This window comes from Bison bison, unplaced genomic scaffold (genome assembly GCF_000754665.1).
Source record: "Bison bison bison isolate TAMUID 2011002044 unplaced genomic scaffold, Bison_UMD1.0 scf7180017864472, whole genome shotgun sequence".
In the NCBI taxonomy this organism is placed as follows: domain Eukaryota; kingdom Metazoa; phylum Chordata; class Mammalia; order Artiodactyla; family Bovidae; genus Bison; species Bison bison.
Genome location: NW_011495033.1, coordinates 10,308,944 through 10,325,203, shown reverse-complemented (window position 1 = coordinate 10,325,203; position 16,260 = coordinate 10,308,944). Strand labels below are relative to the sequence as shown.

General features: G+C 39.0%; 1 protein-coding gene across 2 annotated transcripts in view; it reads left to right on the top strand.

The window, feature by feature from the left end:
• Positions 1–16,260, top strand: part of TADA2A (transcriptional adaptor 2A) — a 46,511-nt gene that overhangs the window by 17,764 nt on the left and 12,487 nt on the right. For both annotated transcript variants that reach the window (XM_010861545.1, XM_010861546.1), the window contains exons 5-10: positions 2,760–2,851; positions 4,727–4,884; positions 5,930–6,018; positions 7,200–7,272; positions 13,553–13,616; positions 14,926–14,969. In XM_010861545.1, the coding sequence (XP_010859847.1) occupies positions 2,760–2,851; positions 4,727–4,884; positions 5,930–6,018; positions 7,200–7,272; positions 13,553–13,616; positions 14,926–14,969 (520 nt within the window). The remainder of the gene's footprint in view (positions 1–2,759; positions 2,852–4,726; positions 4,885–5,929; positions 6,019–7,199; positions 7,273–13,552; positions 13,617–14,925; positions 14,970–16,260) is intronic.

Here is a 16,260-nt window from a genome sequence, read left to right as displayed (position 1 = left end):
TATCTTATAGTAAAATTGGTGAGGGCTAATTAATATTAGAAAATACACTTTTATAAATACAGGCTTTTCACCTATGAGTTGTTGTATTTGCCTGTATTTATGGTACTTTCCAGATTGAGTGATTATTTTGAATTTAATACAGATACAAGCTCTGAAATTTCTCATTTGGATCTCATAGTACCTCACGTGAGGCATATTCCTAGTAGGTGCTCAGATAAAATGTATTGCTTATTAGTAATATAATTTGACAGACCACAGAGGGTTTTTTATGTGTGTGTGTCATTAACAGAAGATAGAACAATTTCTAAACACCTGTGTGATTGAAGGATTGCTTTTCTATTTATTTACTTATTTGGCCCTGCCGGGTCTTAGTTGTGGGGATCTTCTCTCGTCATTGCAGCATGCGAACTCTTAGTTGCAGCATGCCAGCTCCTTGACCAGAGTTTGAAATTGCACCCCCTATGTTGAGAGCAGAATCCTAGCCACTGGACCACTAGGAGAATTCCTAAAGATCTCGTGTGTGTGTGCGTGCGTGTGTGCTAGGAAGTACTCAGGAAGTGTCCAGCTCTTTGCAACCCCATGGATTATAGCCTGCCAGGCTCCTCTGTCCATGGGATTTCCCAGACAAGAATACTGGAGTGGGTTGCCATTTTCTTCTCCAGGGGGTCTTCCCCACCCAGGGATTGAACCCATGTCTCCTGTGTGTCTCCTGCATTGTAGACAGATTCTTCACCTGCTGAGCCACCAGGGAAGCCCAGGCTCTTGTGTGACATTTGTTTTGTTTTGTTTTGTTTTAACTATTCTAGGTTGGTTACCTTATATATTTATCCTATGGGTTCTTCCTCTCCTTCCTACCCCTCCCTCACTCTTTTTCTTGTTTCATATAGTTTGATTGTTTAAAAACCTGCGTTGTTTGTCTTATAGATGTTCGCGCGGTCTAGATTTTGCCGATTAACATGTTCCTCTGACTTCTACAGAAGTTTCCTACAAATTAGTAGTAACATATATTGGCTATATCAGATTCATTCACCATCATTGTCTAGATTTGTTCATCTAGGATTGCAGAATACATAAGTTCTCTTTTAATTCTATCACTTCTTTTAATTTAGGGGTTAAAATAATTCTGTAAAAAGAAACACCTCACTGAGGTAAAGTTTGTACAGAAAGGCAGGATAAATTATTTCCCTTTGTTACTAGTTTTGAATGTATGAGTTCCTTCTCTGGCATCCTCTAGACATTGAGAATGTTTGGCATGTTTTAAACCTTTGCAATTGTTGTTCTCTTTAATGTTCAAAATGTTCCATTTTTAGTTGGTGGGAACCTCTACAAATTGACCTCTGAATCCTTTTGACGTAACCCTTATATTCTTTTGAGAGTTTCTTTGCTTTCCAGTATAACAAAATTTTCCAGTCTCATCTTGTACATTTCCTCCCCAAAACTAAAATGAGTCTTTTCTTGAAACAGCCCTGGTTCCTTTAGTGGAAAATTGTACTTAGAGACCGCACATAGGGCACTGGAAGTGTTCATTGTTGTTGGATTAGTCATTTTTTCTAGATCTTTTCATTGAACAGTGTTAGGACAGGTTTTTTTGGGGGTTTTTTTTTTTTTGAAATTTCTTACACAGTTTTTAAAGGTTACACTTCATTTACAGTTATTACAAAACATTGGCTGTGTTCCTTGTGTTGTACAATACATCTTTGTAGTCTATCTTAGACCCAGTGGTTTGTACCTCCCACTCCTTCACCCCTATATTTTACCCCCCACATACATACTGGTAATCACTAGTTGTGCTCTGTATTGGAAATTTTTCTTTTAAGACAAAATACATTATGAGTTCATACTAAAACTTCCATTTCAAATACAAGACCACATGGTTTTACATAACCTCATAGATCACCTATCATTTTTTCCCCCAAGCCCCAAATCCCACTGTCCAGTGACACCAGTACGGTTACTTGACAGCTTTATCCCACACCACATCAGCGTATACTAATCTCAGAATAACTCTACCAACACTGTTTGAAAACAATAGTTGTCAATCACTACTTGGTTTTTTTGGCAGTTTGTTTTACATTTTAAAGTATATTCTACGATAAATATATAGTCAAATTATTGTGTTTTAAAATCACCTGGGATTGCTTCTTTCTTTGTGATTATGCCTTAAAATTAATCCATAGGTTAATTTGTTACATATTACTTTTGATTCTTGTGATTTTAAAATTTAATGGTGAAAAATAAAAAATAAAAATAAATAAATAAATAAAAATAAAAAAATAAAATTTAATAGTGTACATTATTTATGTTTTCAAAGTCAGGTCTACAAAAAAGGAATATTCAGAGAGGACCAGCTTTTATCCTTGTCCTTTCCATCCTGTCTTCTCCCTCCCTCCCCAATAGGTAACTTTGGTTCTAATATATGATTTAATCGTGCATTTTAATAGATAGAAATATACACATTTGTATTCCTCTCTTAACTAAATGGGAACACTTATTATTATACTTATCTCTACCTTTGTGCTAAGTTTAAGAAACGTCTTTCTACATGAGCTAAATGGCATTTGTGGTTGATAGTATTTATTGGAGATCCTAATGGTAGAACTGGAGGTGGGGAGTGTGAACAACTAATGAGGACGTTCTTCAGGCGTCTCTCAACACCATGGGAATGACAGCTATCGGACTTAATTTTAATTAGCATTACATTTGGGGGTGCTGGGTTCTATTTCTCTATCTGTTCTTAGGCAGAACTTTTTCTTCCTCAGACCTCAGATTTTCCTGTTCTTGATCCCAGCTGGACTGCTCAAGAAGAAATGGCTCTTTTAGAAGCTGTGATGGACTGTGGCTTTGGAAATTGGTAAGATCTTGGGAGGAGGGGTTGTCCTGCCCTAGCGGGCTCCAAAAAGACAGTGCTGTTGAATTAAAAGGAGGAACCTCAGAAAAAGGAGGTAGGGGCCGTATGTTGCTTTTCTCTTGACCCATGACTTAGCGACAAGTCCTTTTCCCTTCTACACGTGTTTTTCCAAGGCTGAAATGCCTCACAAGGCTACAGGATGTTTAGTGGTCTGTGACTGACCAGCTTTAAAAGACCACTTTGGACGTATCAAACCACGGAAGGTTGATTATTCCTCTCTGAATAGTGGGGAAGTATAGACTCTATTAGTTATTCTTTCTTTCTGGTTTTATGAACTTTTCTTGGCTATAGATGACCTTGTCATTTAAGTGAGTCAGACTTCAGATTAATGGCCATAGCTTGCCTGAGATTCAAATTTGATAGACTGCCTATTCGCGTTTTCTGGTTTTAGCTTGTATGTACTTGCTTAGTCCTAGCATGGCAGAATTGAACAGCGTTCAGTTGCCTTATGAGGTGACACTGCTTAATAATGATACTGCTACTTTTATTTTTACCTTTGTGGAGTACTTTCAAACTGATAATTTCTTTTTATGAACTAGATAGCAGAGGCATTATTGAATATATTTTGTTCATGAAGAATCTGAAGCTTAGGAAGTTAAAAAACGACTTCGTATGACCAAATGTTGCAAGAGGACTCCTAAGTAGCTCTTCCTTGTCCTGACTTCCTAGAGTATATTCTTTATCAGATGTTGATAAAATATATCAACATATGCCTCCCTTATGTCCAGGGCCTTGAAGCAAGAGATTTCAGTTCCATTCATATTTTGCTTATATTTATTAAGCATCATAAAATTTTGTTTACTATGGGAATATCAAAGAAGATAGAAAAAAAGTGATCATTTTCTTGCTAATCTTCTTTGGCCTAGTTTTTCATTTTTTGTCTAAAAGGGGCTATTCCTCTTTGTACCCCTTCCTTAGCAAAGACCATCGTTTCTCTCTCCACTATGGGTAAGGCACTAAGCTTGGTGGTGAGGATGCTGGAGCCAAGAATTATGACAATGTGTCCTGTCTTCAGGAAGCTTGTAGTCTAGTAGGGGAATCAGCATGTATGTACAGTTGGTTGAAGTACATGAATCAGAGTATAGTATGCCTTAGGAGGCAAGTGAAGTGGAGGCACGTGCCTTAGGAGGCACGATACAAGTGAAGTGTCGTGGAAGAGAGGTTGAGAGGGGACTTCGAGAGATTTCACCTCTACCTCTGCATCATCTGGGCCAGGAGTCAGGGTTTGTCAGTACAGATTGAGTGGCTTTAACACTTCGTGTTTTGTGTTCTTAAGCAAGTTTGTTAACCTCTGGGCCTCATTTTTTCCATCTGTGAAACTGAGATAGTAAATACACTACACAGTTAATACTAGCATTTATGTCACTTATGTTGTACATATTTCCAGCTTAGAGCTTGGTCTGTCATGAGAGCTCTAGTAAAGAAATGTTTGTTCACATGAAGTGTTTTGTAAACTATACAATATGCAAATATAAATGTTCTGGCTTATTAATTATAGCAATTCTTTCAGTAGAGCTTAGCTCACAGGGAAATTCATGGATTTTCTAGTAATCTTCCTTATTTTGGTGGAAAGAAAAGGACTTTTTTAGATATTGGCACCTCTATCATGGAATAGCAGGATTTGAAACATCAGATTATACCAATACTATGTTTATATTTGTCTCACTGTTCTGCCAATAGCTGCATCATATCAGTTTGTGGGTATCAAGTTCCACACATTATATCAGTGGGACTTAAAATATGGAAAGAACAAACCATACTTTGACCATTATGCATAAATGAAAACTCTGCGTCCTTTTCTCACTTCCCACACTCTAGGCAGGATGTAGCCAATCAGATGTGCACCAAGACCAAGGAGGAGTGTGAGAAGCACTATATGAAGCATTTCATCAATAACCCTCTGTTTGCATCTACCCTGCTGAACCTGAAGCAAGCAGAGGAGGCAAAAACTGCTGACACAGCCATTCCATTTCACTGTGAGTACCTCCTTGTATCAGTAAGAGAGTCCAGTATTGAACTCGTTATAATTAACCATCCCAGTATTAAGTCCAAGAAGCAATTTGTTATTTTTGTTCACTTGGTTGTGGCAATTATAACAAATTTTTTTTTTTAATCTCATGTGACTTAGGGACTCATGGGTCTAACAAAACATAACCAAACCCATGATGAATTATAAATGGACATCTTTTCTGAATGACTCCCAGGGCACAAATAATGAGATATGATTATTTTTCTTTCCCCTGCCTCTTTCCTCATACTTTCTGGAGACAGTTTCATAGGTGACTAACTCAAAACCTGGGGCTATCTCCTGTTTGGATAAGCCCTTTGGATGTTAGCACTTTGTTCTCAAATGGCTTAGACCATTTCTTCCTCATGGCAATGCAGTGAGACAGAAAGAGCCAAGTGCTTTGATTTTGCACACAAGGAACCTGAAATTCAGAAAGGTTAAATAATTTGTGCAAGATCCCAGGACTAGTGAGTCAATTCCAGCTCACTCCAAATCCAGTAGGGTTTTTGCCTATCAGTTGGATGGGATTTGTAAATTGATACTGAGAAGGGAGCTGAAGCAGACAGGGTAAATACTTAAGTTCTATAATGCTAAAGAAAAGATCCTTGATTTTCTTTTATATTAGGGAAGTAAAAAGCAGAGGGAATTTTCCATATTTACTTAGAGGATTCCCTAAATCTGTTTCTTTTTTTTTTTTCTTTTCCCTGCCCTTTGTAGCATGTGGGGTCTTAGTTCCCCAACCAGGAATCGAACCCATGTCCCTTGCAGTGGAAATGCAGTCTTAACCACTAGATCACCAGGGAAGTCCCCTTAATTTCTTTTTTAAGAAATCGGTTTGTTTCCATAATACTTTACTTTTTTACTTTCCTTTATAAAAATCTTTTGAATTTTATTTATTCTCTCAGACACTTTCTCTAAATAAAAATATTTCAGAATCTAAGTGAGAATTTTGTGTTACTTTTTTTATGCTAGTATTTTATTAAGTTGTTAAGAAAAACTCAAAATTCTTTCAGCTGCAGATGACCCTCCCCGACCTACCTTTGACTCCTTGCTTTCTCGGGACATGGCAGGATACATGCCAGCTCGAGCAGATTTCATTGAGGTAGGAGAAACTTGTTTTTGTTTTGGATGAGGCCGTATCTCTTACCTATAGGTTCCACACCACTAAAAAGCTTTTCAAAACACTGTAATTTGTAGGGCCTTAGGCAGTCTCATTTTCTCCATCTGAGTGCCTTTTCTCATTTGTAAACTTTTTTTTTTAAAAAGGTAGAAATTCTTCAGACCAAGAACTTATTTCTTAAGTCCCATTTCCTTAGTAAGTATAGGGTTCCTATAGTCTGATTCTCATTCCACACTTAGAGGGTTCCAAGGTTGTATTGTGTCAGGGGGTTGGGAAACTTTTCTATTAAGGTCCAGATAGTAAATATTTTAGATTTTGTAGACTATAAATTCTCTGTTGGAACTAAACTTTGCCATAATTATGCAAAAAGCAGCATAGATAATAATAGTAAACAAATGAGCATGCTGGTGCACCAGTAAAACTTTATTTACAAAAATAGGCAGTGGGCTAAATTTGGTCTAGAGGCTGTAGTTTGCTATCTTTTGTATTATATTCACAAGTGTATAAAGAATGATGAATGTGTGGAAAAGCTACATGTTCTTGCAGCCATAAAGCCATGTGAATGTAGTCACACGTCTCTTGGTTTACCACCTCATCCACAATTATAGCACTCCTGGAGGTAATTAAAGTTTAGCAAACTGTAAACAATTTTGCTGGCCACACCCAGGTCAGCGTTTTGTTTTTGGCAGCTGCTGTTGTAGAGCTCCCTCATAGACACCACCCCTGCAGATTGTACTCATTGAACAGAATATGAACAAATCTACCCACTGAGCTGTATAACCAATATTCTGGAATAAATAGAGTCCTCAGAAGGTGGTAGAAAGGTAGATGAATTAATGCACACAATTTTCTTACCTAAATACTTGAAGGACTAGTCAGAGTGAGATTTTCTTGATTTACATTTTATGAATAGACTACTTTTAGAACCAAATATTTATTCCTGGACTCACAGCTTTCTCATTTTTTTGCTGTCACTATTGCCTGAAAGCCTCTCAGATTTTTCCCATGATTTATTACTTACAGCAGTTATCCTGGCCTTGTACCCCATTCAGTACTTTTTAACAAGTGTTTGTATATTTGCTGTTTGCTTTTAAAGCATGGCTCCTATAAAGGCATTACTCAAAGCTGATGGATCTGAGGTGGGAATTTTTTTCCCCAAACAGGAGTTTGACAATTACGCGGAGTGGGACTTGAGAGATATTGATTTTGTCGAAGATGACTCGGACATTTTACACGGTAACATTTTATTTCAATAAGTGTTTCTATTGATTGCGACCTGTAATGTGACTGTGCTGGCTGCTAGGAATGTAAGAATGAATAAGATAGTCTCCTGCCCCTTATGGGACTGAAAGTATAGTGGTTAAGATGCTGAACATATCATGTTGCCAGGATTTGACCATAATGAGAAGGTCATTTGTGACGATGGTGAGAATGTTGATCATATAATGGTAGTTGGGAATATCCCATCCCTTGGACTATGTGAGCTTTCTTTTAATTGAGACAAGCCTATGCTGAGGTAATTGGTTAAATGGTCCTTACTGCCTCCTTAAAAGAAAAGGAATCAGGGTGAAAACCTGGGACTTCAACAGCAACTACTGATACTAAATGTTCATTGTAATTTGTTACCCCACATTTCCCATAGCAGGGGAAAAGAATGGAAGTTCAAGAGTTTTTAGACCAAGACTGAAAATTTCTTCTTTCTCAGAACTGTTGGATTTTTAGCACTTCTAAATTCTTAAGATTAGCCTGATTTACTAACTCTTTTGTTATAAGTAAATGCTTAATGTCAATAAGACTCTTAAAAGTGGATGGTTAGACTTTTATTGGAATATCTTTTTTTCCCTTTCTTTCCATTTTCAATGAACTATGTCTTTAAAATAATCCCAAATCTTCTGTTTCATTTCAGTCCAGAATTAAGGATGATGTATGTAGTAGGTGAATCCCTTGGATTCTATATTTCCTAAACAACATCTTTGTTATTTCTCTTAACTGTATATGCCATGTAGGAAGGGCAAGTTAGACTCCTTGTTGATTTATAAATCAAGTTTTCAGGTTGCATTAACTGGTCCTCTGTCCCTTGAAGGGGAAATTTTACTCTTACCTTCATAGAACAGCTGTCTAGATATTTGTTACACCAGATCTGGGACCAAGAAAGAGTCCTCATAAAAATTTTACCTTTAGAATTTTTTCTCTACATGCTTCTTGAACAGTTTTCTTTGCAAAATTTCATTTCTCTCCTTTTCTCCCACACAACTTTAAGGGAAAGTCAAAGTGACGCAGATTGAACTAAAAGAGGAAAGCTTGAAGGCAAACTACTTTAGTGTTCACTAGAGCCATTGTACTTGTTCAGTCTTCCATGTCAATCTCTGCTTTTCAACCCTGGTAACTCATGTTATTGTCTGTTCTCACCTCATGATGGTGTCCCCTTGAAGGTAGTGTGCAGATTGCCATTCAGTATTTCTCCTCATACATGCCAACTTTAATTAAAATGGTATTATTTCCTGGCTTGTATCATTCTTATCCAGAATGCAAAAAAGCAGTTTTATAAGTATCATTTTTTTAGATGCTATTCAGAGGTACTGAACTTCTGAAAGTCAAAATCTCTAATGTCAATAACGTCTCAACTATGTAAAGGACTTGCTAAATCACATCTCTAGGCCTTAGTCCAAGGTCTTCATTCTTAAGCCTCAACATTATTAAGAAAACTATAGTAATGGTTGGTGTTTCATTTTACTCTGCATTCTTTGTGAAAGCAGGATTTGCAGTTTCTTCTGGTGCATTTATGGTCCTTTCTATAATTAAGTGGGGCAAAGGGAAAAAAAATCAAAAAGAAGCAATTGATTAGCAAGTTTTAGTTAGCATTTCAAACCAATAGCATACTTTAGTTATTTGTGTTCTTTCTACAGATTCTGTAGCCTTTTAAGTTACTTGATTCTAATTCATTCAAACTACAACTGAAGCTTCAGTTATTGTTATACATAAGTAGTTTTAATTAAAACTGTAATAATCTCTGCCTCCGCTTTCCCTCCGTGTCTAGTACTGAACTATAAGATGTTTAGATGGGTGCTTTTTGAAAGGTGATGACATCATCGAGAGGGTTGGCAGGACTGGAGATCAAAGGGATGCTTTGTCGATGGCTCTGAGTTCTCATATTCCTCCTCTGGCAGCACGGCCCCACTGTCCAGTGGGGCATATTGTCCTTGAGCTGAGCGGTTTCTCCCAGAACACTCAAGTGCAGGGGCCTAGGAGCCTAAGGAGAGCAGGGAGAAATGAGAAGGAGCTTTATATGCACACCCAGAGCAGAGAGTGGGGCACCTGTTTTCTGCAGATCAGGACAGTGATTCAACCTCGGGCTTGCTTCTGAGTCACTTGGAATCCTGCTTGCTATTTCTTTATGTCCAGGGCCAACAAAGAAGGATGACACTGACTAGTCAGGGTGAATGTCTCCAATGGAAGAGGGTTCATAATTCAGATTGATGTTATTACCATTTCATTATACTATTACACTCTTAATATTACTGAGCATTTATAACATTCCTTTTATATTTCCTCACTCACAACTACTAGAAGGAAGTAAATTGTTTGGCTGGGTTTTGTGTCCTGTTGCCAGGCATCTAGAAGACTGGGTGATGCCACCAAGCTCTTCTTCTTTCCCAAGACTTTTGCTATGATTGATGCAATTCGTCTAATAAAGGAGGTTCAAATGGTCCATTATAGAGGCCTAGGACACAATGGAGGAATAGATGGTTACATTCCAGCCATACCAAATATCTTTCAGAACGGGCCCCAAAAGATACTGCCTGTGAAGTAATGTCTGGGGAAGACAGTAAGGAAGTTCTGGGATCGCTAAATGAAACCTCCTCACACTTCATTGAGATTATTGGCCTAGAGAGGGAGATGCAAAAGCCCCATAACTCAGTGCCCCTGTGTCACAGGGTGTTGTGAGACGCCAGTGGTGACACACGGCGCATTTCCCTTTTCCTCGGGGAACGTTGCTCCCCATCTGCTTTTATTGGGAAAATCTCTCCTAAATTTGTGGACTGGTCTTTGTCAGAGTTTTCCAGGTGGTAAGCCTTAGCACAGCATCTTCTAATCATTGCCAGCCAGTAACCTGTGCAAGCAGGAGTTGTCATGAGCTCCTTTCTCTGTATTGGGTCTGTGTTCTCAGCACTTCTCAGGATTGCACACCAGAGAAATTTACTCTCCCTCTATTTGGAAAGCTAATGTCAGCAAAACTTCTTGATCAGATACGGGCATGTTCGCCTCCACGCCCCCGGTTTTCTTTCTTTGGTCGTATTGTCAGCCTTTGGTCCTCCCAGGTGGCTCAGGGGGAAAGAATCCGCCTGCCAGTGCAGGAGATGTGGGTTCAGTCCTTGGGCTGGGAAGATCCCCTGGAGCAGTCAATGGCAACCTGCTCCAGTATTCTTGCCTGGGAAATCCTATGGACAGAGGAGCCTGGTGGGCTCTCTGTCCATGGAGTCGCACAAGAGTTGAACACGACAGAGCAACTAAACAGCAGTTTTCAGTCTCAATGGTATTTATGTCTAAACAGTCCTAAGCACAGAGCAACCAAATCACCATCAAGGGAAAGAAACTGCCAATAGATAGGTGAGTAGGCACAGTGACCAGGCTGGACCTCTGATCTTCTAACTGTTAAAGGCTGTAAATAATGATAATTAATACGTACAGCACTCTCTGTTTGCCAGGTACCGTTTAAGTTCTTGATACGTGTGAACTGACTTAATCCTCACAAAGCTCTTTGAGTTGGGCATTCCTATGCCCATTTTATAGATGGGGAAATTGAGGAGTGGAAATATCAAGGTCAAGTTATAACCTGCAAGTGGCAGAGCCATCTCAAGCTCGTAATACTACTGTGCTTCATTCATCTGTGCTCTTAATACTACTAGACTTACTGTATCTACCATCTTGAACCTTTTTTTTCTTTTTAGATTTCACATTTTTTATAATCTATGACTTAATCACATTCCTGAGAAGTGGAAATAGTCATTTTCCCATTCTGCCTTCAGGGAAATGTACAAAGGAGTGAAGTGACTTGCTTCAGGCTTCCGGTTGCTGACTTTGACCATGAGGTCACACAGTCATCCTTTTTTCATAGCCCCGATTGTGTCCATCTCAGCCAAAAGCTTCAGGGCAGGGGAATGACTTTTAAGAAGCTTCATTCTGGGGAATACCTGATTCACAGGTTTGTGCTCGTGTGCTTGCTTGATTGGTTTCCCCAGAGTTAAGGCCTCTGAGTTGCTTTTCCTGCCAAGAAAGCAGTAAGTGCCTTCTGTCAGGAAAACAGAAACATGTTGCCAGCTATTTTGAACAGTGTTAGAAATACACTGCAGTGGGAAGGAGCTGCCTCTGACTGCTGCCCACTTCTTGCAATATTTTAAGGCAGCCATTTGGAGACTTTGTTATCAGTCCCGAGTGTAATCACAGGGAGACTAGTCATCCCCCAAGACTGGGATTTCAGAGGCCTGGCAGCAGTGGAGAGGTTATGGGTGGTTTGGGTTGGTTGGTTGGTTTTTAAGGAGCTCTGGGTCTTTGTGTGCCTACTCTACTCAACTCTCCAGTCACTTTTTAAGAAGAGTGTGAACCTGTGATTGTCCTTCATTCAGTGTCTCCTTCTCATTTCTGTTCTGCCTGCTGTGCTGTATCCTCCCTGGGTTTTTCATGCAGTTAAGACCTTATAATCAGTTGTTGCGATCCGAGTGTGCTTCATCAAGACAAGAGAGAGCTTCAGCTGTGAAATTTTTTCCCTGGGAGAATTCCATTTCTCCTTGCATTTGTTGACCTGTGTTCCCTTTCTCCCCTTTGTTCTCCAGAGCTGGTTGTACAAGCTTCCACTACTGAATTGATCAAGCACCAGAACCGTTTATCAGCAGGATTTATTTATAGAGGCTTTTGTAACACAGTCTCTTCAGTTTTTTTTCCTGTTTTAATTCTTTCCCACACAAATCTTAGGAAACAACATGATATGTTAGTATATTAGAAAAATTACAGAACTATTTTGTCAAAATTAGCACTAACCTCCCCACTGGATTTTCTGGTAGTTTGTTTCCTACTGAACTCATCTTGTTATTCAGTGGATAAATGAGATAAGGCACCTAAAGAGCCTGGAACATGATAAATACTCAGTGTATGTTAGCTCTTTACCTGTTTGCTTATTTGTTCTGTTTCCTTCTCTTTCTGCCTTGAACTGTTGACTTCTTAATTCTCTTTCTCCTAAGAAGGAAGGTAGAGTCCACGCTAAAACTTGTATTTGGTTGTGCTGCTGCTGCTGCTAAGTTGCTTCAGTCGTGTCCAACTCTGTGCGACCCATAGACGGCAGCCCACCAGGCTCCCCCGTCCCTGGGATTCTCCAGGCAAGAACACTGGAGTGGGTTGCCATTTCCTTCTCCAATGCATGAAAGTGAAAAATAAAGTGAAGTCGCTCAGTCGTGTCCGATTCCTAGCGACCCCATGGACTGCAGCCCACCAGGCCCCTCCATCCATGGGATTTTCCAGGCAAGAGTACTGGAGTGGGGTGCCATTGCCTTCTCCGGTATTTGGTTGTAGTGCATGTCAAAAACAAATTGTCTCCTACCCATTCTCCTGCCACTTCCACCATAGACTTACGTAAAGCCTGTCTCCCCCCAGCACAGCATTCTAGGACCTGTCATTCCACAGCAGGTGTATTAGGAAACACCGGTAGGGTCTGGGCATTCTGTGATATCTATGCTTCTATAAGAAATACGTATAAATCAAGAAAGAGTTCATATAGAGAAAGAGTTCTGCAACCTGAAAAAAAGGTTTGAGATCCATTGCCTTAAATCTTGGACCTGATATTATTGAATTATTTTTAGTTTGTGGGTGGTGATGAGGAAAAATGAAGCAGTGCTGTTTAAATTTTTGAACTTGTTAGAAATGAATGACAACAAATCTCTGATACCCAATACTTTTTTTTTTTAAATAACTGAAGTTTAAAAAATACTGCATTCAGTTCTCTCTTCAGATCATCCAGCTAGAATTTGTTATTTTTATCTCAGACCCAAGGGAGGATGGCCTGGATAAAGTATTCCTGATCATTTCCCAGCGACTGAAGTTGTGTACGGCTATAGTGCATCTGCTTATAGCCCAGCATGTTAGATTTCAGTATTTCTCTCTCCTAATCTGAAACTCTGATATGTGTAATTTCTAGCCCATGTTTTACCAAAGTTCAGACTCCTTGTTGAACTGTTATATGAAAGTTAATATACATAGCAAGGCATGCAAAGTAGATGTTTAGTAGAAAGCAGAATTTGTTATCCATAGGGTAATCCCTTGTAAACATATACTTAGGAAAAAGAATTTCACTGTAATTTACTGATTGAGAAATTCAGTATCCTAGGATTTTTTTTTGTTTCCAAGAGACAGATTTCTTAGACCAGTGAATGTGGAGTAGTGAGCAATACGAGGTTAAAAACAGCTTGGGCAAAAGATTTCTTCTTGCCTTGGCTATATTTATATGTAGCTGTTTGTTTGTTTATAGCTCTGAAGATGGCTGTAGTGGATATCTATCATTCCAGGTTAAAGGAGCGACAAAGACGAAAAAAGTAAGTCTGGAAAACCGTCCTGCCTTCTTTTGCCTTTGGACTTTTGACCACATATAGCCTGTAAGATCAAGTTCCCACTTGTGGCTTATCTTATGACCTTGAGGAATACCCTTAACTTTCTTGACTCTCAATTTTTCCATCTGTTAAAGGTAAATATTACCTCTCCTTTTTTTGCCTTTTTTACCTCCTCCTTTCTTAATGTTATGACCAATGAATAATATGGGTATGTTCTTTTAAGGAAAAAAGCAACAAGAAAAATTCAAGATATTATTAAGTTGTTATGCTTTTTCTAGTGCTCCATTCTGACTGCTGAGTTTTTATGAGAAATCTTTATCTAAAAGGATTTCAAAGGAATCATGAGCAAGTTTTAGGCACTCTTGATTTCTCCTTCTCTTTGCAGCAGAACAAAAACCATACATTCAGACTGAGAAATTATGGATCGCAGATCTCTGTTGGATTACAGAGACTTTAACAGTTCAGAGAAGGGTACTCGCAGGTGTGTGTGTATATATGCGTAGGCATGTTACTAACTAGAGACATGGTGACAACACAATGAGAAAAAGAAATAGGACTTATGAGACACTCTGGAGGGACCAAGACATGATCTGAAGTTAAACTTACTCTCTGCATATCTGGAGTTAGCTTCCAGTGAGCGCTGAAGATTATTCAGCTATTCTTGAGAGAAGCTTCATTGCTAGGCTTCAATAGAAATCAAAGGTTCCATACATGGAACTCTGCATGGTTTACCTAAATTCTGTTCTGCTTAATGCAATTAGAACTAGACAGTATTGTAGAACTCAGTTGTCGAGGTCTCTATTAGATCTTGTGTTTTATGATGCCCTTCCATTAAACATGCACACGATTTATTTCAAATAGCTTCAAGGCATTCTGTGAATGTACAGTTGTAAACATTGAGTGTGTGATCATGGCACCCTTCATCATTAACAGATTTCCCTTAAATGGTTATTCTCAGTTAGCATTTCCCTAAAGCTGAATAGATAATTTTTATGCCATGGACAGATTCCCTTCTGTTTCATCTAAGTTACAGACACGGGTTTTTCAGTATTTGTGGGTGCTCATTGATTCATCCAGCAAATAGTTATTGCCCAAGGGGAGGAAAAATACATGATACTTGAGAGCTTAAAATTGTGTTAGTGACTCAGTGAGCTGCAGAACTGTGAGACGAGTGGCTTCTCTGGACCTCGATACTCCCCCCTGTAGTGTTTACGGTGCCTAATGAAAGCTGCTTGTGGAAGATATTGTTAAATGTGAAATTAATTATCATAGATAATTATTCTTTTCATTCTAGAATTATAAGAGACCATGGATTAATCAACCTTAGGAAGTTTCAATGTAAGTATTAGCATTTTTCTTTAATTTAAAAATTTTCCCATCATTATTGAATAGTTTTAAATCATTTGTGGCAGTAGTTCTTAATCCATGTTGCATATTAGCATCACTAGGGCTTGATAAAGGACAGAAATGGTATGGATCTAACAGAAGCAGAAGATATTAAGAAGAGGTGGCAAGAATACACAGAAGAACTGTACAAAAAAATCTTCACGACTCAGATAATCACGATGGTGTGATCACTCACCTAGAGCCAGACATCCTGGAATGTAAAGTCAAGTGGGCTTTAGAACGCCTCACTACGAACAAAGCTAGTGGAGGTGATGGAATTCCAGTTGAGCTGTTTCAAAATCCTGGAAGATGATGCTGTGAAAGTGCTGCACTCAATATGCCAGTAAATTTGGAAAAGTCAGCAGTGACCACAGGACTGGAAAAGGTCAGTTTTCATTACAATCCCAAAGAAAGACAATGCCAAAGAATGCTCAAACTACCGCACAATTGTACTCATCTCACACGCTAGTAAAGTAATTCTCCAAATTCTCCAAGCCAGGTTTCAGCAATACATGAACCGTGAACTTCCAGATGTTCAAGCTGGTTTTAGAAAAGACAGAGGAACCAGAAATCAAATTGCCAATATCTGCTGGATCATGGAAAAAGCAAGAGAGTTCCAGAAAAACATGTATTTCTGCTTTATTGACGATGCCAAAGCCTTTGACTGTGTGGATCACAATAAACTGTGAAAATTCTGAAAGAGAAGGGAACACCAGACCACCTGACCTGCCTCTTGAGAAATCTATATGCAGGTCAGGAAGCAATGGTTAGAACTGGACATGGGGAGAAGGAAATGGCAACCCACTCCAGTATTCTTGCCTGGAAAATTCCATGGACTGAGGAGCCTGGTAGGCTACAGTCCATGGGGTCGCAAAAAAAAAAAAAGAACTGGACATGGAACAACAGACTGGTTCCACATAGGAAAAGGAGTACGTCAAGGCTGTATATTGTCAGCCTGCTTATTTAACTTCTATGCAGAGTACATCATGAGAAACGCTGGGCTGGAAGAAGCACAAGCTGGAATCAAGATTGCCGGGAGAAATATCAATAACCTCATATATGCAGATGACACCCCCCTTATGGCAGAAAGTAAAGAGGAACTAAAGGGCCTCTTGATGAAAGTGAAAGAGGAGAGTGAAAAAGTTGACTTAAAGCTCAACATTCAGAAAACGAATATCATGGCATCTGGTCCCATCACTTCATGGGAAATAGATGGGGAAACAGTGGCTGACTTTATTTTTCT